The sequence below is a fragment of the Ambystoma mexicanum genome, chromosome 4q, assembly GCF_040938575.1.
Source record: "Ambystoma mexicanum isolate Mex_15411 chromosome 4q, UKY_AmexF1_1, whole genome shotgun sequence".
NCBI lineage: Eukaryota > Metazoa > Chordata > Amphibia > Caudata > Ambystomatidae > Ambystoma > Ambystoma mexicanum.
The window spans coordinates 1,275,763,443-1,275,786,757 of NC_090928.1; the positions used below are offsets into that span (position 1 = coordinate 1,275,763,443).

General features: G+C 50.1%; 1 protein-coding gene across 1 annotated transcript; it reads right to left on the reverse strand.

The window, feature by feature from the left end:
* Positions 1-2,366: 2,366 nt before the first annotated feature.
* LOC138467372 (ribosome-binding protein 1-like) lies at positions 2,367-4,412 on the reverse strand. The gene is made up of 6 exons (XM_069607332.1): positions 4,010-4,412; positions 3,395-3,912; positions 2,830-2,882; positions 2,656-2,722; positions 2,514-2,578; positions 2,367-2,427 (listed from the first exon to the last, which is right to left on the reverse strand). Exons 1-6 carry the CDS (start codon positions 4,410-4,412, stop codon positions 2,367-2,369), a joined length of 1,167 nt encoding a protein of 388 aa, XP_069463433.1.
* Positions 4,413-23,315: the final 18,903 nt, after the last annotated feature.

Sequence of the window (23,315 nt, forward strand, 5' to 3'; positions counted from 1 at the left end):
ACTGGTAAGTCAGCCTGCTAGGTAGGACCAGGTTTCAGGGTTCCATTATGGCCTTAAAGGCCTTAAAATCTCACCCGAGACTCTCTTGGAGCCAGTCCTGGTGCCTTTGGCACCAGGCTCATAATCACTATGGACAACATCTTTAAGTTGGGACTATTTAACTTGAAACTACTTTCTTGGGGGCTTCAGTCAACATGGAGGCACTCACATAGCTCAGTTCACAACGAGACTATGCACCCCTGCCATGACCAGCAGGACGGAGAGCACCCAGACATACCGTCACGGTAATAACAGATCATCGAAACCTGCAACACCTAAAAACAGCGAAGGCTCAATCTTCACGTCAACTGTGGTGGGCCCTTTTCTTCGCCAAATATGATTATGTAATCACATATCCACCTGGAGTCCGAAATGGAAAGGCTGACGCCTTGTCCCGCATGGGCATTGATGAAAAGGTATATACAACTCCAGATCCAGTAGCCATCATTCCAGAGACAAACTCTTAGGCCTTACAACACCTTTGACACAGACTGAACCCCAGGACAAGATTCAGCATTTAATGGATCCTAAAGCTTCACTAGAATGGTTTGCTCAAGGAGAACAGTACAGAATTAAAGATCAACTACCATATTTTAGGGACCGTTTATATTTGCCCAAAAAAGAACTACAACAGCAAGTTGTTTTGGGTTATCACGATTCCCTGATTGAAGGGCACCCTGGAATTGCCAAAACCATAGTCAAGGTAAAATAATACTATTGGTGGCCCACTTGGCGTAAAGACATTTTCCAATTTATCCAGTCATGCGGCTTGTGCGCACAAAACAAATCTCAAAAGCAGAAACCAGCTGGTCTTCTTCAACCATTGGAAATCCCTCCTGCACCATGGCACACACTTTCCCTCGATTTCATTACAGACTTACCTCCCAGTCAAAGATTCAACACTATTTTAGTGGTCATAGACTTATTCTCAAAAATGGCACACTTTATTCCTTTTAAGGGTCTTCCAAATGCATTCAGTTTAGCAAAAGTGTTCCTGGAAAAAATTGTACGGTTACATGGCTTTCCATCAGTTCTGATCTCTGATCGGGGTAGTCAGTTCATGTCCAATCTCTGGAAAAAGTGCTGTTCGATGGCCCAAATCAACATCAGACTATCCGCCAGTCACCATCCTCAAAAAGATGGCCAAACAGAGAGAACTAATCAAACACTCAAGCAATACTTGCGTTGCATGCTGCATCAAGTGCAAGGAAATTGGAAGAACTTGTTATGGAGAGCAGAATATGCTTATAATAATTTGTTACACTCCAGCACTGGACAAACCCCTTTCTACATCCTATATGGTAGACACCCACGTACTTCTGAATTGGATCTTCCAACCACTTTGGAAATGCCAGCGGTTAGAGACCTACATACGACCATTTCCCAGGCCTTCAAAAAAGCAGATGAACACTTGCTCCAAACCAAGCACGGATAAAAGAAATTCGCTAACCAACACTGTAGAAAGGCCCCGAACTATTAAGTTGGAGACAAGGTTTGGTTAGCATCAAATATGTACCCAGAAAAGGAACCCGGACCTTTCGTCCTCGGTTTTTGGGTCCTTACACCATCAAATCCATAATCAATCCAGTAGCCCTCAAATTAGCATTACCGCCCAACATGCAAATTCACCCTGTGTTCCACGTATCACTCCTGAAACCAGTACAACCAGGTACTCAGGTTACAACACCACCATAACCAGTATTGGTCGACGGAGAACCCGAGTTCGAAGTGAAGGATATCCTGGACTCCAAATACACCAGGTCCAAGTTATATTACCTAGTCAATTGGAAAGGATACGGCCTTCAAGACAGACCCTGGGAACCTAGTGAAAACATCAATGCACAACATCTGATTGAAAAATTCCATCAGAATTATCCAACCAAACCAGGACCAGGCAGAAGAACTACCGTGAGAGTGGCCTTGGGGGGGGGGAGTGCTGTCATGATCCCTACCCCTGCCCCCTACTGTCAAGTCAGCCTGCAAGGTAGGACCAGGTTCTGGGGTTCCATTATGGCCTTAAAGGCCTTAAAATATCACCTGAGACTCTCTTGGAGTCAGTCCTGGCGCATTTGGCACCAGGCTCATAATCACTATGGAGAACATCTTTAGTCTGGGACTATTTTACTTGGAACTACTTTCTTGGGGGCTTCAGTCAACATGGAGGCACTCACATAGCTCAGTTACCAAGAACTGAGCTATGCGGTATAGTGTTTAGGGTGTGGTTGGGCTGGGACTACTTTACCTGGACTACTTTCCTGAAGAATATTTAAACCGCACCCAAACAGCAGAACACGCTTCACGTTATTCTGCTGTTTGCAGCGTAACGCTCACAGTGTCCAGTTGGGCCTCCAGTATTCCTTGATGCCAGCTATTCTTGGAACCGCGTGCCTGCAGAGAGAAAAAGAACATTGTTATTGGAATCTTACCTGCGAGTAGCATCCTTCAGCCCATCGTCAGCTCCTGATTCTGCTTACTTGCAGACAGTCGATCCAGCGAACTCCATCATCTGAGCACCGCATGCTTCCCGGAAAACAGCAACCTGAAAAGGAGAAGAACAGCATTAGTGAGTGCATACTCACGGTTTCACACGAACAACGAAAACCACAAGATTCTTACCTGGTTAGTCGCCTCTTGGTCAGCATCATTCCAGAACGTCACTGCAACCAGCGAAGAGCACCGTGGCCTATGAAGGAAGGGGAAAGACACAGGTTAGCATATTCAAGGCAAAACAGCGCCGTGCATCGCGCATTACTTACCGGACAGCATCGTGCACGCCGCGCCTCTTTTTACCAGCTCGTGCTCAGCTGGTAAAAAAATGAAAACGCCAAAATCTCTTTGCACACCTAAAGACAAGATATAAGACATTAATAACAATAAGAGGAAGAAAGCAAAGAACAGAATAGAATACAAAGACTGTAAAGCAGCAAGACCCACCTTAAAGACATTCAAAAGGGCTCGCACCAGTGAAGCAACTTGGTCGCTCATGCCCACACGAGACTACGGACCCCTGCAATGAATCGCAGGACGGAGAGCACGCCTTCTAAAGAATTAAGGTGAGGAGAGGGCCAAGGGAAGGTTTTGAATCCAAGGGAGGTGGAAAGAAACCCTACCAGAGACAGTTAAGTCTTGAATCCAGCCCTCCTGTATTTCAGGCTCAACTTCCATCGGAGGCACTACCCAGGGATCGGGGAGAGGGTTTGAGGAGCATATCATCCAACCAGGGCTGAGTGGTGTCCCCATGGATACCAGGTGAGCATAACAGCACCTTACTTGCTGCACCATCAGGACCTGGCACCTAGCTAGCTGCACCATTAGCACTTTGCGCCTTGCTGGCTGCACCATCAGGACTTTGCACCTCGTTAGCTGCACCATCCGGACTTTGCACCTTGCTGGCTACACCATCAGGACTTTGCACCTTGCTAGTTGCACCATCAGTACTTTGACCATTGCTGGCTGCACCATCAGGACTTTGCACCTTGCTGGCTGCACCATCATGACTTTGACCCTTGCTGGCTGCACCATCAGGACTTTGCGACAAGCTGGCTGCACCATCAGGACTTTGCACCATGCTGGCTGCACCATCAGGAGTTTGACCCTTGCTAGCTGCACCATCAGGACTTTGCACCTTCCTAGCTGCACTATCGGGACTTTGCACCTTGCTAGCTGCACCATCGGGACTTTGGCCCTTTCTGGCTGCACCATCAGGACTTTGACACTTGCTGGCTGCACCATCGGGACTCTGCGCCTTGCTGGCTGCACCATCAGGATTTTGTGCCTTGCTAGCTGCACCATCAGTACTTTGACACTTGCTAGAAGCACCATGTGGACCTTGCACCTTGCTGGCTGCACCATCAGGTCTCTGTGCCCAGGAGGCTGCACCATTAGGACTGTGTGCCTAGGTGGCTGCCACATCAGGACTCTGACCCTTGCTGGCTGCACCATCAGGACGTTGCACCTTGCTAGCACTCACCATCAAGACTTTCACCCTTGCTAGCTGCACCATGGGGACTTTGACCCTTGCTGGCTGCACAATCAGGACTTTGACCCTTGCTTCCTGCACCACCAGGAATTGTACGCCTTGCTGGCTGCACCATCAACACTTTGCTAGCTGCACCATTAGCACTTTGCACCTTGCTAGCTGCACCATCAGGACTTTGACCCTTGCTGGCTGCACTGTCAGGACTTTGCACCATGCTGCCTGCACCATTGGGACTTTGACCCTTGCTGGCTCCACCTTCAGGACTTTGACCCTTGCTAGCTGCACCATCAGGACTTTGCGCCTTGCTGGCTGCACCATCAGGACTTTGCATCTTGCTAGCTGTACCATCAGGACTTTGGCCCTTGATGGCTGTACTATCAGGACTTTGCACCATGCTGGCTGCACCATCAGGACTTTGATCCTTGCTAGCTGCACCATCAGTACTTTGCACCTTGCTTGCTGGACCATCAGCACTTTGCACCTACCTAGCTGCACCATCAGGACTTTGACCCTTGCTGGCTGCATCATCAGGTCCTTAAGCCTTGCTGGCTGCGCCATGAGGACTTTGCACCTTGCTGGCTGCACCATCAGGACTTTCATTACTTTGACCCTTGCTGGCCGCACTATAAGGACTTTGCATCATGCTGCCTGCACCATTGGGACTTTGATCCTTGCTGGCTTCACCATCTGGACTTGGCACATTGCTAGCTGTACCATTGGGACTTTGGCCCTTGCTGGCTGCACCATCAGGACTTTGACCCTTGCTAGCTACATCATCAGGTCCTTGAGCCTTCCTGGCTGCACCATTAGGACTTTGACCCTTGCTAGCTGCACCATCAGTACTTTGCACCTTGCTTGCTGGACCATTAGCACTTTGCACCTAGCTAGCTGCACCATCAGGACTTTGACCCTTGCTGGCTGCACCATCAGTACTTTGACCCTTGCTAGCTGAAACATTAGGACTTTGCACCTTGCTGGCTGCACCATCAGGACTTTGCACCTTGCTAGCTGCACCATCAGGACTTTGACCCTTGCTGGCTGCACCACCTGGACTTTGACCCTTGCTGGCTGCACAATCAGGACTTTGACCCTTGCTTCCTGCACCACCAGGAATTGTACGCCTTGCTGCACCATTAGCATTTTGCACCCTGCTGGCTGCACCAGCAGGACTTTGCACCTTGCTGCCTGCACCATTGGGACTTTGACCCTTGCTGGCTTCACCATCTGGACTTTACACATTGATAACTGTACCATCATGACTTTGACCCTTGTTGGCTGCACCATCAGGACTTTGACCGGATCTATGTGATTTTACCGAACCGAAAAGTTGGACCCCCAAAAGTCCTTCTTTTCTCTTCAATTTTCTGCAAATATATGTGTGGGGGGAGACCCCCCACAACCCCTCCACCTTAATCCTATACATTTTTTATTCACTTTGCCCCCCCTCACATATATATATGCAGAAAATTGGTGGTCAGACTTTTGGGGGTCGAACTTTTGGGAGTAGGTAATTTTGTACAATATCCTTTGACCCTTGCTATCTGCACCATCAGGTCTTTGAGCCTTGCTGGTTGCACCATCAGGACTTTGACCCTTGCTAGCTGCACCATCAGTACTTCGACACTTGCTAGCTGTACCATCAGTACTTCGACACTTGCTAGCAGCACCATCAGGACTTTGCACCTGTCATGAGCCCTACACCTGACCCCCCACTGGTAAGTCAGCCTGCTAGGTAGGACCAGGTTTCAGGGTTCCATTATGGCCTTAAAGGCCTTAAAATCTCACCCGAGACTCTCTTGGAGCCAGTCCTGGTGCCTTTGGCACCAGGCTCATAATCACTATGGATAACATCTTTAGGTTGGGACTATTTAACTTGAAACTACTTTCTTGGGGGCTTCAGTCAACATGGAGGCACTCACATAGCTCAGTTCACAACGAGACTATGCACCCCTGCCATGACCAGCAGGACAGAGAGCACCCAGACATACCGTCACAGTAATAACAGATCATCGAAACCTGCAACACCTAAAAACAGCGAAGGCTCAATCTTCACGTCAACTGTGGTGGGCCCTTTTCTTCGCCAAATATGATTATGTAATCACATATCCACCTGGAGTCCGAAATGGAAAGGCTGACGCCTTGTCCCGCATGGGCATTGATGAAAAGGTATATACAACTCCAGATCCAGTAGCCATCATTCCAGAGACAAACTCTTAGGCCTTACAACACCTTTGACACAGACTGAACCCCAGGACAAGATTCAGCATTTAATGGATCCTAAAGCTTCACTAGAATGGTTTGCTCAAGGAGAACAGTACACAATTAAAGATCAACTACCATATTTTAGGGACCGTTTATATTTGCCCAAAAAAGAACTACAACAGCAAGTTGTTTTGGGTTATCACGATTCCCTGATTGAAGGGCACCCTGGAATCGCCAAAACCATAGTCAAGGTAAAATAATACTATTGGTGGCCCACTTGGCGTAAAGACATTTTCCAATTTATCCAGTCATGCGGCTTGTGCGCACAAAACAAATCTCAAAAGCAGAAACCAGCTGGTCTTCTTCAACCATTGGAAATCCCTCCTGCACCATGGCACACACTTTCCCTCGATTTCATTACAGACTTACCTCCCAGTCAAAGATTCAACACTATTTTAGTGGTCATAGACTTATTCTCAAAAATGGCACACTTTATTCCTTTTAAGGGTCTTCCAAATGCATTCAGTTTAGCAAAAGTGTTCCTGGAAAAAATTGTACGGTTACATGGCTTTCCATCAGTTCTGATCTCTGATCGGGGTAGTCAGTTCATGTCCAATCTCTGGAAAAAGTGCTGTTCGATGGCCCAAATCAACATCAGACTATCCGCCAGTCACCATCCTCAAAAAGATGGCCAAACAGAGAGAACTAATCAAACACTCAAGCAATACTTGCGTTGCATGCTGCATCAAGTGCAAGGAAATTGGAAGAACTTGTTATGGAGAGCAGAATATGCTTATAATAATTTGTTACACTCCAGCACTGGACAAACCCCTTTCTACATCCTATATGGTAGACACCCACGTACTTCTGAATTGGATCTTCCAACCACTTTGGAAATGCCAGCGGTTAGAGACCTACATACGACCATTTCCCAGGCCTTCAAAAAAGCAGATGAACACTTGCTCCAAACCAAGCACGGATAAAAGAAATTCGCTAACCAACACTGTAGAAAGGCCCCGAACTATTAAGTTGGAGACAAGGTTTGGTTAGCATCAAATATGTACCCAGAAAAGGAACCCGGACCTTTCGTCCTCGGTATTTGGGTCCTTACTCCATCAAATCCATAATCAATCCAGTAGCCGTCAAATTAGCATTACCGCCCAACATGCAAATTCACCCTGTGTTCCACGTATCACTCCTGAAACCAGTACAACCAGGTACTCAGGTTACAACACCACCATAACCAGTATTGGTCGACGGAGAACCCGAGTTCGAAGTGAAGGATATCCTGGACTCCAAATACACCAGGTCCAAGTTATATTACCTAGTCAATTGGAAAGGATACGGCCTTCAAGACAGACCCTGGGAACCTAGTGAAAACATCAATGCACAACGTCTGATTGAAAAATTCCATCAGAATTATCCAACCAAACCAGGACCAGGCAGAAGAACTACCGTGAGAGTGGCCTTGGGGGGGGGAGTGCTGTCATGATCCCTACCCCTGCCCCCTACTGTCAAGTCAGCCTGCAAGGTAGGACCAGGTTCTGGGGTTCCATTATGGCCTTAAAGGCCTTAAAATATCACCTGAGACTCTCTTGGAGTCAGTCCTGGCGCATTTGGCACCAGGCTCATAATCACTATGGAGAACATCTTTAGTCTGGGACTATTTTACTTGGAACTACTTTCTTGGGGGCTTCAGTCAACATGGAGGCACTCATATAGCTCAGTTACCAAGAACTGAGCTATGCGGTATAGTGTTTAGGGTGTGGTTGGGCTGGGACTACTTTACCTGGACTACTTTCCTGAAGAATATTTAAACCGCACCCAAACAGCAGAACACGCTTCACGTTATTCTGCTGTTTGCAGCGTAACACTCACAGTGTCCAGCTGGGCCTCCAGTTTTCCTTGATGCCAGCTATTCTTGGAACCGCGTGCCTGCAGAGAGAAAAAGAACATTGTTATTGGAATCTTACCTGCGAGTAGCATCCTTCAGCCCATCGTCAGCTCCTGATTCTGCTTACTTGCAGACAGTCGATCCAGCGAACTCCATCATCTGAGCACCGCATGCTTCCCGGAAAACAGCAACCTGAAAAGGAGAAGAACAGCATTAGTGAGCGCATACTCACGGTTTCACACGAACAACGAAAACCACAAGATTCTTACCTGGTTAGTCGCCTCTTGGTCAGCATCATTCCAGAACGTCACTGCAACCAGCGAAGAGCACCGTGGCCTATGAAGGAAGGGGAAAGACACAGGTTAGCATATTCAAGGCAAAACAGCGCCGTGCATCGCGCATTACTTACCGGACAGCATCGTGCACGCCGCGCCTCTTTTTACCAGCTCGTGCTCACTGGTAAAAAAATGAAAACGCCAAAATCTCTTTGCACACCTAAAGACAAGATATAAGACATTAATAACAATAAGAGGAAGAAAGCAAAGAACAGAATAGAATACAAAGACTGTAAAGCAGCAAGACCTACCTTAAAGACATTCAAAAGGGCTCGCACCAGTGAAGCAACTTGGTCGCTCATGCCCACACGAGACTACGGACCCCTGCAATGAATCGCAGGACGGAGAGCACGCCTTCTAAAGAATTAAGGTGAGGAGAGGGCCAAGGGAAGGTTTTGAATCCAAGGGAGGTGGGAAGAAACCCTACCAGAGACAGTTAAGTCTTGAATCCAGCCCTCCTGTATTTCAGGCTCAACTTCCATCGGAGGCACTACCCAGGGATCGGGGAGAGGGTTTGAGGAGCATATCATCCAACCAGGGCTGAGTGGTGTCCCCATGGATACCAGGTGAGCATAACAGCACCTTACTTGCTGCACCATCAGGACCTGGCACCTAGCTAGCTGCACCATTAGCACTTTGCGCCTTGCTGGCTGCACCATCAGGACTTTGCACCTCGTTAGCTGCACCATCCGGACTTTGCACCTTGCTGGCTACACCATCAGGACTTTGCGCCTTGCTAGCTGCACCATCAGTACTTTGACCATTGCTGGCTGCACCATCAGGACTTTGCACCTTGCTGGCTGCACCATCATGACTTTGACCCTTGCTGGCTGCACCATCAGGACTTTGCGACAAGCTGGCTGCACCATCAGGACTTTGCACCATGCTGGCTGCACCATCAGGAGTTTGACCCTTGCTAGCTGCACCATCAGGACTTTGCACCTTCCTAGCTGCACTATCGGGACTTTGCACCTTGCTAGCTGCACCATCGGGACTTTGGCCCTTTCTGGCTGCACCATCAGGACTTTGACACTTGCTGGCTGCACCATCGGGACTCTGCGCCTTGCTGGCTGCACCATCAGGATTTTGTGCCTTGCTAGCTGCACCATCAGTACTTTGACACTTGCTAGAAGCACCATCTGGACCTTGCACCTTGCTGGCTGCACCATCAGGTCTCTGTGCCCAGGAGGCTGCACCATTAGGACTGTGTGCCTAGGTGGCTGCCCCATCAGGACTCTGACCCTTGCTGGCTGCACCATCAGGACGTTGCACCTTGCTAGCACTCACCATCAAGACTTTCACCCTTGCTAGCTGCACCATGGGGACTTTGACCCTTGCTGGCTGCACAATCAGGACTTTGACCCTTGCTTCCTGCACCACCAGGAATTGTACGCCTTGCTGGCTGCACCATCAACACTTTGCTAGCTGCACCATTAGCACTTTGCACCTTGCTAGCTGCACCATCAGGACTTTGACCCTTGCTGGCTGCACTGTCAGGACTTTGCACCATGCTGCCTGCACCATTGGGACTTTGACCCTTGCTGGCTCCACCTTCAGGACTTTGACCCTTGCTAGCTGCACCATCAGGACTTTGCGCCTTGCTGGCTGCACCATCAGGACTTTGCATCTTGCTAGCTGTACCATCAGGACTTTGGCCCTTGATGGCTGCACTATCAGGACTTTGCACCATGCTGGCTGCACCATCAGGACTTTGATCCTTGCTAGCTGCACCATCAGTACTTTGCACCTTGCTTGCTGGACCATCAGCACTTTGCACCTACCTAGCTGCACCATCAGGACTTTGACCCTTGCTGGCTGCATCGTCAGGTCCTTAAGCCTTGCTGGCTGCGCCATGAGGACTTTGCACCTTGCTGGCTGCACCATCAGGACTTTCATTACTTTGACCCTTGCTGGCCGCACTATAAGGACTTTGCATCATGCTGCCTGCACCATTGGGACTTTGATCCTTGCTGGCTTCACCATCTGGACTTGGCACATTGCTAGCTGTACCATTGGGACTTTGGCCCTTGCTGGCTGCACCATCAGGACTTTGACCCTTGCTAGCTACATCATCAGGTCCTTGAGCCTTCCTGGCTGCACCATTAAGACTTTGACCCTTGCTAGCTGCACCATCAGTACTTTGCACCTTGCTTGCTGGACCATTAGCACTTTGCACCTAGCTAGCTGCACCATCAGGACTTTGACCCTTGCTGGCTGCACCATCAGTACTTTGACCCTTGCTAGCTGAAACATTAGTTCTTTGCACCTTGCTGGCTGCACCATCAGGACTTTGCACCTTGCTAGCTGCACCATCAGGACTTTGACCCTTGCTGGCTGCACCATCTGGGCTTTGACCCTTGCTGGCTGCACAATCAGGACTTTGACCCTTGCTCCCTGCACCACCAGGAATTGTACGCCTTGCTGGCTGCACCATCAACACTTTGCTAGCTGCACCATTAGCACTTTGCACCATGCTGCCTGCACCATTGGGACTTTGACCCTTGCTGGCTTCACCATCAGGACTTTGCACCTTGCTAGCTGCACTATTGGGATTTTGCACCTTACTAGCTGCACCATTGGGACTTTGGCCCTTGCTGGCTGCACCATCAGGACTTTGCACCTTGCTGGATGCACCATCAGGACTTGTACCCTTGCTGGCTATCAGGACTTTGCACCTTGCTAGCTGCACCATCAGGAATTTGCACCTTGCTGGATGCACCATCATGACTTTGCGCCTTGCTAACTGCACCATCAGTACTTTGACACTTGCTAGGTGCACCATCAGGACTTTGCACCTTGCTTGCAGCACTGTCAGGACTTTGACCCTTGTTGGCTGCACCACCAGGACTTTGACCCTTGCTGGCTGCACCATTGGGATTTTGACACTTGCTAGCTGCATCATCAGGACTTTGCGCCTAGCTGGCTGCACCATCAGGACTTTGCACCTTGCTAGCTGTACCATCAGGACGTTGATCCTTGATAGCTGCACCATCTGGACTTTGCACCTTTCTAGCTGCACTATCAGGACTTTCTATCTTGCTAGCTGCACCATCGGGACTTTGGCCCTTGCTGGCTGCACTGTCAGGACTTTGACCCTTGCTGGCTGCACCATAAGGACTTTGTACCTTGCTGGCTGCACCATCAGGACTCTCTGCCCAGGAGGCTGCACCATTAGGACTGTGTGCCCAGGTGGCTGCCCCATCAGGACTTTGACCCTTGCTAACTGCACCATCGGGACTTTGACCCTTGCTGGCTGCACCATTAGGACTTTGACCCTTGCTGGCTTCACCATGAGGACTTTGACCCTTGCCGCCTGCACCACCACAATTTTTGCGCCTTGCTGGCTGCACCATCAACACTTTGCTAGCTGCACCATTAGCACTTTGCACCTTGCTGGCTGCCACATCAGGACTTTGACCCCTGCTAGCTGCACCATTGGGACTTTGATCCTTGCTGGCTTCACCATCTGGACTTGGCACATTGCTAGCTGTACCATTGGGACTTTGTGCCTTGCTAGCTGCACCATCAAGACTTTGACCCTTGCTGGCTGCACAATCAGGACTTTGAGCTTTGCTGGCTGCATCATGAGGACTTTGACCCTTGCTAGCTGCACCATCAGTACTTTGCACCTTGTTTGCTGGACCATCAGCACTTTGCACCTACCTAGCTGCACCATCAGGACCTTGAGCCTTGCTGGCTGCACCATCAGGATTTTGACCCTTGCTAGCTGCACCATCAGTACTTTGCACCTTGCTTGCTGGACTATTAGCACTTTGCACCTAGCTAGCTGCACCATCAGGACTTTGACCATGTGATGGTTTCTAATGTGTATTTCGCCTTCCGACCTATTTCCATCATGGCTGCCACTTCTGCACCAGGAAATCGCCCACACCACAGTCTAGTTGAAACTGATTCCAAGATGGCCGCCGCAGCGTTAAACCATCGCAAACGTACAGTACAGGCTAGTTGTTAATTCCCAGGAAGCCTCTCAACCTTCCACCATCACTTCCTGTTTACCCTCTTATAATCCAGCGACACCAGAAGGAAGATGTGTTGCTACTCTCTCAGGAGCCGGCACACGCTTCGTACGTTCGCCTCGCTAGGATTACGAAGACTCTCTCTCCCAACCATTCTTGTCCTCTTTACTCACGTTCTTGTTTTCCATTCCTCCCTCTTATTTCAGAAGGCATTACGGAACCTTTCATTTTAATTTCCGGGATCGATTCTACTTCTAAGCATGCTTAGACCCGGACCCGCCTCCATACCTCCCTCTAGGGAGTCTCTAGGTACTAATCTGTTTTCCATCTCTCCTCTTCGATCGCCCCTCGGCGATCGGACTTCCGTTTTTCATTCTTCATCCTTCCTTTGTAGCAATACCCTGTTGGGAACCTCCAGACGCTTCTTATCTACTCAGGCTGGCTCAAAAAGACTTGGAAGTGAAAGGGTAGGCTTATCTCCTTGTCCATCCTACCTTTATAGGACTAGATACATCCACCCTAAATCTTGCGGGTCTTTTCTTTCCACCATCATAGTGCCATCTTACCTTTTGCAATCCGACGGAGATTCCTTACCTCTCCGCACTCTTCATGTTTAACGCATGGTAAGCTCTAAGAACCTTCTATAGGAACCCCTCTTTTTCCAGTCTATCAGGAATAACTGTGTTCATTTTACCCACTATATATAGCTCAGTTTCAAAGGCCACTCGTCTAATCAGCCAGAAGAATATCCAGACCAGCTTTCTCGCCGGGTCTCCACAGGAAGACAACGCCCACCAGCAGCTCTTCCAGGGTTTTATCCCCCACGAGGGTTTCCCTCAGAGTTTCACGAAGGGCAAGCTTTTGCAGGTCCTTTGAGGAGTGCTCAGGGGAATTTCTCTTACTCTCGAAGGTTCACGCCAAATTCGAAGAAACACCAGGGTTTCTTCTGATACCTGTTCATCCTACATAACCCCAGGTAGGTGGTCTTTTGTTTCTTCCCAGTGTATTTCGGAACAAATTTGTTGTCTATGCAAAACAGCTAACAGTTAGCAACGCCTGTGTTATCTTTTGTTCCTAGTACTCTGGGTAGAAACATAGGAATCACAAGTCATGGATCAGCAGCAGCAGCAGCAGATTCAACAGCTGATTTCTGCTGTTCAATCCCTAACTACTGAAGTACAGCAGTTAAAGCAGGAGAATGCCTCCTTAAGACAGCTCCAACAGCAAACGGCTCAACAGGCTGCAGCCCCTCGTATCCCACACTGCTCAGACGTTCCTCCAGGACCCTTACCAGGAGGACAGTTTGATGGTAACCCGCATAAGGTTAAGGAGTTCTTGGACTCCTGCTCTGTGCAATTTGCCTTTAAAGCAGCTTATTTTCATACCAATAGAGATCGTGTGGGATATATGGTCTCACAAATGACTGGACCAGCATTGGCTTGGGCCACACCATTAATCAAAAACAATAACCCTATTTTATACTCTCATACAGCATTTTGCAATAGCATCCGTATCATGTTTGGCCGCCAACAGATTTGTGTGGCTTCGCAAGAACACCTCCTAGATCTAAAACAAGGAAGTTTAGACATTTTGGCTTAGATAACCAAATTCAAGCAGATGGCAAGCGAAACCACTTGGTCAGATGACACTCAGGTCACCCTCTTTAGAAGAGGTTTATCTGAAGACCTCAAAGACGAGGTGTCTCGGGTTCCACGCCCCTCTACACTAACTGAATTCATCGCATTAGTAATGCAAATAGATTACCGTATGAAGGAAAGAGTAATAGAGAGAAAAAAGGGAAGGAATACACGAACTACGTTCGTCCACAGTCCAATGATGAACCGATGCAATTGGGTACAACAGCTCGAGGCCCCTTGACTCCCGAAGAGAGAAACCGTAGGAGGACCTTGGGTCTATGTATGTACTGCGGTTCAAATAACCACACGGTACAAGATTGCCCAATTACACCACCTCGGCGTTCGGGAAACGCCAGCTCCTGGCCGTAAGGGGAACCACGGTAAGGGAACCAACACCTAAACAGGGTTCCTCACAAACCTCTTACTCCTCCTTCTGTACTAGTCAGACCAATTTTCATATGGTGGTACTCATGGTCTCCTTCTCCTTTGGAGATCGTCTGCTACAGAACATACCGGCACTAGTGGACAGTGGAGCGGCCGGAAATTTCATTAATGATCAATGGGCCATTTCACACGGTATTCCTAGGTCTACTAAGGTAGAACCTATTCCAGTGGAAAGTGTGGATGGTAGCCCTTTGGTTTCCAGACCCATCAAGGATCAAACCAATCCAATCTTGATGACCATCTCTGCCCATCAAGAGATTCTCACGTTGGATATTATTCGGGCAGCCCATCATCCGGTAATTCTAGGATTACCGTGTTTAAGGAAACACAACCCGTTCATTAACTGGACAGCTGGATCTTTCTTTCTGGGGTCTGAATACTGCATCACCCATTGTGTTAAAGATCAGCAAAAGGTGATGGTTGACTCTGCTCCAGCCCCCTTGAATAACCAATGGGTAACCTCCCTTAACCATGTTTCTGGGCTTCCAGAACTTTATAATGAATTCCAGGAAGTTTTCTCTGTCTCAGAATACACCCAACTTCCCCCTCACCGTAGGGATGACTGTTCTATAGAGCTGGTTCCTGACCAGCCATTACCATTTGGGCGAATGTATATCTTGTCTGATAACGAAAAGGAGGTCCTACGTGAGTATCTTAGAACCCATCTAAAGAATGGACTGATCACCGAATCCACTTCACCTGCTGCTGCCTCTTTGTTTTTTGTTTCCAAGAGAAACTCTACGGAACTCCGCCCGTGCATAGATTTCTGTGGGCTGAATAAAATCACAGTCCCAGACAAATACCCAATGCCATTAATACCCGACATCCTTGAAGCGGTCAAAGGGGCCAACATTTATACCAAATTGGATCTCAAGGGAGCTTATCATCTTATCCGAATAAAACCGGGTGACGAAAGGAAGACAGCGTTTAGAACTCCCTTCGGACATTTTCAATACAGAGTAATGCCTTTTGGATTGTCCAACGCCCCGGCTATTTTCCAGAGGTTTATGGATCACATCTTTGCAGATCTGCTACTTCATAATATGGTCGTCTATTTAGATGATATCTTGATATTCTCTTTCAATATCCAAGAACATCAGAAACATGTTGAAGAGGTGTTAGGGTGGCTCCAACAAAACCATTTATATTGTAAGATAGAGAAATGCTCCTTCCATCAAACTCAGGTTACCTACCTAGGATATGTCCTCTCGGCCGAAGGAATAGCAATGGACCCTGAAAAGGTGTCCGCAGTCCAAAACTGGCCCACTCCCTCTTCTGGCAAAGACATTCAACGCTTTGTTGGATTCGCTAATTTCTATCGAAGGTTTATTCCCGAATTCTCAAGACTTACCCAACCTTTGCTGGCTGCACCATCAGTACTTTGACCCTTGCTAGCTGAAACATCAGGACTTTGCACCTTGCTGGCTGCACCATCAGGACTTTGCACCTTGCTAGCTGCACCATCGGGACTTTGACCCTTGCTGGCTGCACTGTCTGGACTTTAACCCCTGCTAGCTGCCCCATCAGGACTTTGACCCTTGATGGCTGTACTATCAGTACGTTGCACCTTGCTAGCCCTCACCATCAAGACTTTCACCCTTGCTAGCTGCACCATGGGGACTTTGACTCTTGCTGGTTGCACCATCAGGTCTTTGTGCCTTGCTAGCTGCACCATCAAGACTTTGACCCTTGCTGGCTGTACCATCAGGACTTTGACCCTTGCTTCCTGCACCACCAGGAATTTTACGCCTTGCTGGCTGCACCATCAACACTTTGCTAGCTGCACCATTAGCACTTTGCGCCTTGCTGGCTGCAACATCAGGACTTTGAGCCCTGCTAGCTGCACCATCAGGACTTTGACCCTTGCTGGCTGCACTATCAGGACTTTGCACCATGCTGCCTGCACCATTGGGACTTTGACCCTTGCTGGCTTCACCATCAGGACTTTGCACCTTCCTAGCTGCACTATTGGGATTTTGCACCTTACTAGCTGCACCATTGGGACTTTGGCCCTTGCTGGCTGCACCATCAGGACTTTGCACCTTGCTGGCTGCACCATCAGGACCTTGACCCTCGCTGGCTATCAGGACTTTGCACCTTGCTAGCTGCACCATCAGGAATTTGCGCCTTGCTGGATGCACCATCAGGACTTTGCGCCTTGCTAGCTGCACCATCAGTACTTTGACACTTGCTAGGTGCACCATCAGGACTTTGCACCTTGCTTGCAGCACTGTCAGGACTTTGACCCTTGCTGGCTGCACCACCAGGACTTTGACCCTTGCTGGCTACACCATCAGGACTTTGCGCCTAGCTGGCTGCACCAACAGGACTTTGACCCTTGTTGGCTTCACCATCAGGACTTTGACCCTTGCCGCCTGCAACACCACAATTTTGCGCCTTGCTGGTTGCACCATCAACACTTTGCTAGCTGCACCATTAGCACTTTGCACCTTGCTGGCTGCCACATCAGGACTTTGACCCCTGCTAGCTGCACCATCAGGACTTTGGCCCTTGCTGGCTGCACTATCAGGACTTTGCACCATGCTGGCTGCACCATTGGGACTTTGATCCTTGCTGGCTTCACCATCTGGACTTGGCACATTGCTAGCTGTACCATTGGGACTTTGACCCTTGCTGGCTGCACCATCAGGACTTTGACCCTTGCTAGCTGCATCATCAGGTCCTTGAGCCTTGCTGGCTGCACCATTAGGACTTTGACCCTTGCTAGCTGCACCATCAGTACTTTGCACCTTGCTTGCTGGACCATTAGCACTTTGCACCTAGCTAGCTGCACCATCAGGACTTTGACCCTTGCTGGCTGCACCATCAGTACTTTGACCCTTGCTAGCTGAAACATCAGGACTTTGCACCTTGCTGGCTGCACCATCAGGACTTTGCACCTTGCTAGCTGCACCATCGGGACTTTGACCCTTGCTGGCTGCACCATCTGGACTTTAACCCCTGCTAGCTACCCCATCAGGACTTTGACCCTTGCTGGCTGCACTATCAGGATGTTGCACCTTGCTAGCCCTCACCATCAAGACTTTCACCCTTGCTAGCTGCACCATGGGGATTTTGACTCTTGCTGGTTGCACCATCAGGTCTTTGTGCCTTGCTAGCTGCACCATCAAGACTTTGACCCTTGCTGGCTGCACCATCAGGACTTTGACCCTTGCTTCCTGCACCACCAGGAATTTTGCGCCTTGCTGGCTGCACCATCAACACTTTGCTAGCCGCACCATTAGCACTTTGTGCCTTGCTGGCTGCAACATCAGGACTTTGACCCTTGCTGGCTGCCCTATCAGGACTTTGCACCATGCTGCCTGCACAATTGGGACTTTGACCCTTGCTGGCTTCACCATCAGGACTTTGCACCTTCCTAGTTGCACTATTGGGATTTTGCTCCTTACTAGCTGCACCATTGGGACTTTGTCCCTTGCTGGCTGCACCATCAGGACTTTGCACCTTGTTGGCTGCACCATCAGGACCTTGACCCTCGCTGGCTATCAGGACTTTGCACTTTGCTAGCTGCACCATCAGGAATTTGCGCCTTGCTGGATGCACCATCAGGACTTTGCGCCTTGCTAGCTGCACCATCAGTACTTTGACACTTGCTAGGTGCACCATCAGGACTTTGCTCCTTGCTTGTAGCCCTGTCAGGACTTTGACCCTTGCTGGCTGCACCACCAGCACTTTGACCCTTGCTGGCTGCACCATCGGGACTTTGACACTTGCTAGCTGCACCATCAGGACTTTGCGCCTAGCCGGCTGCACCATCAGGACTTTGCACCTTGCTGGCTGCACCATCAGGACTTTGCACCTTGCTGGCTGCACCATCAGGACGTTGACCCTTGCTAGCTGTACCATCTGGACTTTACACCTTTCTAGCCGCACTATCAGGACTTTGCATCTTGCTAGCTGCACCATCGGGACTCTGGCCCTTGCTGGCTGCACTGTCAGGACTTTGACCCTTGCTGGCTGCACCATAAGGACTTTGTACCTTGCTGGCTGCACCATCAGGACTCTCTGCCCAGGAGGCTGCAACATTAGGACTGTGTGCCCAGGAGGCTGCCCCATAAGGACTTTGACCCTTGCTGGCTGCACCATCAGGACATTGCGCCTTGCTTGCCCTCACCATCAAGACTTTGACCCTTGCTAGCTGCACCATTAGGACTTTGACCCTTGCTGGCTGCACCATCAGGACTTTGACCCTTGCCGCCTGCACTACCACAATTGTGCGCCTTGCTGGCTGCACCAGCAACACTTTGCTAGCTGCACCATTAGCACTTTGCACCTTGCTGCCTGCCACGTCAGGACTTAGACCCCTGCTAGCTGCACCATCAGGACTTTGACCCTTGCTGGCTGCACTATCAGGACTTTGCACCATGCTGGCTGCACCATTGGGACTTTGATCCTTGCTGGCTTCACCATCTGGACTTGGCACATTGCTAGCTGTACCATTGGGACTTTGACCCTTGCTGGCTGCACCATCAGGACTTTGACCCTTGCTAGCTGCATCATCAGGTCCTTGAGCCTTGCTGGCTGCACCATCAGGACTTTGACCCTTGCTAGCTGCACCATCAGTACTTTGCACCTTGCTTGTTGGACCATCAGCACTATGCACCTACCTAGCTGCACCATCAGGACTTTGACCCTTGCTGGCTGCATCATCAGTTCCTTGAGCCTTGCTGGCTGCGCCATCAGGACTTTGCACCTTGCTGGCTGCACCATCAGGACTTACAGTACTTTGAACCTTGCTGGCTGCACTATCAGGACTTTGCATCATGCTGCCTGCACCATTGGGACTTTCATCCTTGTTGGCTTCACCATCTTGACTTGGCACATTGCTAGCTGTACCATTGGGACTTTGACCCTTGCTAGCTGCATCATCAGGTCCTTGAGCCTTGCTGGCTGCACCATCAGGACTTTGACCCTTGCTAGCTGAACCATCAGTACTTTGCGCCTTGCTTGTTGGACCATCAGCACTTTGCACCTACCTAGCTTCACCATCAGGACTTTGACCCTTGCTGGCTGCATCATCAGGTCCTTGAGCCTTGCTGGCTGCGCCATCAGGACTTTGCACCTTGCTGGCTGCACCATCAGGATTTACAGTACTTTGACCGTTGCTGGCTGCACTATCAGGACTTTGCATCATGCTGCCTGCACCATTGGGACTTTGATCCTTGCTGGCTTCACCATCTGGACTTGGCACATTGCTAGCTGTACCATTGGGACTTTGACCCTTGCTGGCTGCACCACCAGGACTTTGACGCTTGCTAGCTGCATCATCAGGTCCTTGAGCCTTGCTGGCTGCACAATTAGGACTTTGACCCTTGCTAGCTGCACCATCAGTACTTTGCACCTTGCTTGCTGGACCATTAGCACTTTGCACCTAGCTAGCTGCACCATGAGGACCTTGACCCTTGCTGGCTGCACCATCAGTACTTTGACCCTTGCTAGCTGAAACATCAGGACTTTGCACCTTGCTGGCTGCAGCATCGGGACTTTGACCCTTGCTGGCTGCACCATCTGGACTTTAACCCCTGCTAGCTGCACCATCGGGACTTTGACCCTTGCTGGCTGCACTATCAAGACCTTGCGCCTTGCTGTCTGCAACATCAGGACTTTGACCCTTGCTAGCTGCACCATCAGGACTTTGCACCTTGCTGGCTGCACCATCAGGACTTTGCACCTTGCTGGCTGCACCATCAGGACGTTGACCCTTGCTAGCTGTACCATCTGGACTTTACACCTTTCTAGCCGCACTATCAGGACTTTGCATCTTGCTAGCTGCACCATCGGGACTCTGGCCCTTGCTGGCTGCACTGTCAGGACTTTGACCCTTGCTGGCTGCACCATAAGGACTTTGTACCTTGCTGGCTGCACCATCAGGACTCTCTGCCCAGGAGGCTGCAACATTAGGACTGTGTGCCCAGGAGGCTGCCCCATAAGGACTTTGACCCTTGCTGGCTGCACCATCAGGACATTGCGCCTTGCTTGCCCTCACCATCAAGACTTTGACCCTTGCTAGCTGCACCATTAGGACTTTGACCCTTGCTGGCTGCACCATCAGGACTTTGACCCTTGCTGCCTGCACTACCACAATTGTGCGCCTTGCTGGCTGCACCAGCAACACTTTGCTAGCTGCACCATTAGCACTTTGCACCTTGCTGCCTGCCACGTCAGGACTTAGACCCCTGCTAGCTGCACCATCAGGACTTTGACCCTTGCTGGCTGCACTATCAGGACTTTGCACCATGCTGGCTGCACCATTGGGACTTTGATCCTTGCTGGCTTCACCATCTGGACTTGGCACATTGCTAGCTGTACCATTGGGACTTTGACCCTTGTTGGCTGCACCATCAGGACTTTGACCCTTGCTAGCTGCATCATCAGGTCCTTGAGCCTTGCTGGCTGCACCATCAGGACTTTGACCCTTGCTAGCTGCACCATCAGTACTTTGCACCTTGCTTGTTGGACCATCAGCACTATGCACCTACCTAGCTGCACCATCAGGACTTTGACCCTTGCTGGCTGCATCATCAGTTCCTTGAGCCTTGCTGGCTGCGCCATCAGGACTTTGGACCTTGCTGGCTGCACCATCATGACTTACAGTACTTTGAACCTTGCTGGCTGCACTATCAGGACTTTGCATCATGCTGCCTGCACCATTGGGACTTTCATCCTTGCTGGCTTCACCATCTTGACTTGGCACATTGCTAGCTGTACCATTGGGACTTTGACCCTTGCTGGCTGCACCATCAGGACTTTGACCCTTGCTAGCTGCATCATCAGGTCCTTGAGCCTTGCTGGCTGCACCATCAGGACTTTGACCCTTGCTAGCTGAACCATCAGTACTTTGCGCCTTGCTTGTTGGACCATCAGCACTTTGCACCTACCTAGCTTCACCATCAGGATTTTGACCCTTGCTGGCTGCATCATCAGGTCCTTGAGCCTTGCTGGCTGCGCCATCAGGACTTTGCACCTTGCTGGCTGCACCATCAGGATTTACAGTACTTTGACCGTTGCTGGCTGCACTATCAGGACTTTGCATCATGCTGCCTGCACCATTGGGACTTTGATCCTTGCTGGCTTCACCATCTGGACTTGGCACATTGCTAGCTGTACCATTGGGACTTTGACCCTTGCTGGCTGCACCATCAGGACTTTGACGCTTGCTAGCTGCATCATCAGGTCCTTGAGCCTTGCTGGCTGCACAATTAGGACTTTGACCCTTGCTAGCTGCACCATCAGTACTTTGCACCTTGCTTGCTGGACCATTAGCACTTTGCACCTAGCTAGCTGCACCATGAGGACCTTGACCCTTGCTGGCTGCACCATCAGTACTTTGACCCTTGCTAGCTGAAACATCAGGACTTTGCACCTTGCTGGCTGCAGCATCGGGACTTTGACCCTTGCTGGCTGCACCATCTGGACTTTAACCCCTGCTAGCTGCACCATCGGGACTTTGACCCTTGCTGGCTGCACTATCAAGACCTTGTGCCTTGCTGTCTGCAACATCAGGACTTTGACCCTTGCTGGCTCCACCATCAGGACTTTGACCCTTGCTAGCTGCACCATCAGGACTTTGTGCCTTGCTGGCTGCTCCATCAGGACTTTGCATCTTGCTAGCTGCATCATCAGGACTTTGACCCTTGATGGCTGCACTATCAGGACTTTGCACCATGCTGGCTGCACCATTGGGACTTTGATCCTTGCTGGCTTCACCATCTGGACTTGGCACATTGCTAGCTGCTTCATCAGGTCCTTGAGCCTTGCTGGCTGCACCATTAGGACTTTGACCCTTGCTAGCTGCACCATCAGTACTTTGCACCTTGCTTGCTGGACCATTAGCACTTTGCATCTAGCTAGCTGCACCATCAGGACATTGACCCTTGCTGGCTGCACCATCAGTACTTTGACCCTTGCTAGCTGAAACATCAGGACTTTGCACCTTGCTGGCTGCACCATCAGGACTTTGCACCTTGCTAGCTGCACCATCGGGACTTTGACCCTTGCTGGCTGCACCATCTGGACTTTAACCCCCGCTAGCTGCACCATCGGGACTTTGACCCTTGCTGGCTGCATTATCAAGACCTTGCGCCTTGCTGTCTGCAACATCAGGACTTTGACCCTTGCTGGCTCCACCTTCAGGACTTTGACCCTTGCTGGCTGCACCATTGGGACTTTGATCTTTGCTGGCTTCACCATCTGGAATTGGCACATTGCTAGCTGTACCATTGGGATTTTGTCCTTTGCTGGCTGCACCATCAGGACTTTGACCCTTGCTAGCTGCATCATCAGGTCCTTGAGCCTTGCTGGCTGCACCATTAGGACTTTGACCCTTGTTAGCTGCACCATCAGTACTTTGCACCTTGCTTGCGGGGACCATTAGCACTTTGCACCTAGCTAGCTGCACCATCAGGACCTTGACCCTTGCTGGCTGCACCATCAGTACTTTGACCCTTGCTAGCTCAAACATCAGGACTTTGCACCTTGCTGGCTGCACCATCAGGACTTTGCGCCTTGCTTGTTGGACCATCAGCACTTTGCACCTACCTAGCTTCACCATCAGGACTTTGACCCTTGCTGGCTGCATCATCAGGGCCTTGAGCCTTGCTGGCTGCGCCATCAGGACTTTGCACCTTGCTGGCTGCACCATCAGGACTTACAGTACTTTGACCGTTGCTGGCTGCACTATCAGGACTTTGCATCATGCTGCCTGCACCATTGGGACTTTGATCCTTGCTGGCTTCACCATCTGGACTTGGCACATTGCTAGCTGTACCATTGGGACTTTGACCCTTG

Excerpts from the sequence above, each read along its gene's own strand:
- LOC138467372 (XM_069607332.1), bottom strand. The coding sequence starts at position 4,412 with ATGGTGCAAAGTCCTGATAGTACAGCCATCAAGGGCCAAAGTCCTGAT. Across the intron at positions 2,579-2,655 it reads ACCAAGAGGCGACTAACCAG|GTTGCTGTTTTCCGGGAAGC; the intron begins GTAAGAATCTTG and ends TCTCCTTTTCAG. Across the intron at positions 2,428-2,513 it reads GCTGGATCGACTGTCTGCAA|GCACGCGGTTCCAAGAATAG; the intron begins GTAAGCAGAATC and ends TTCTCTCTGCAG.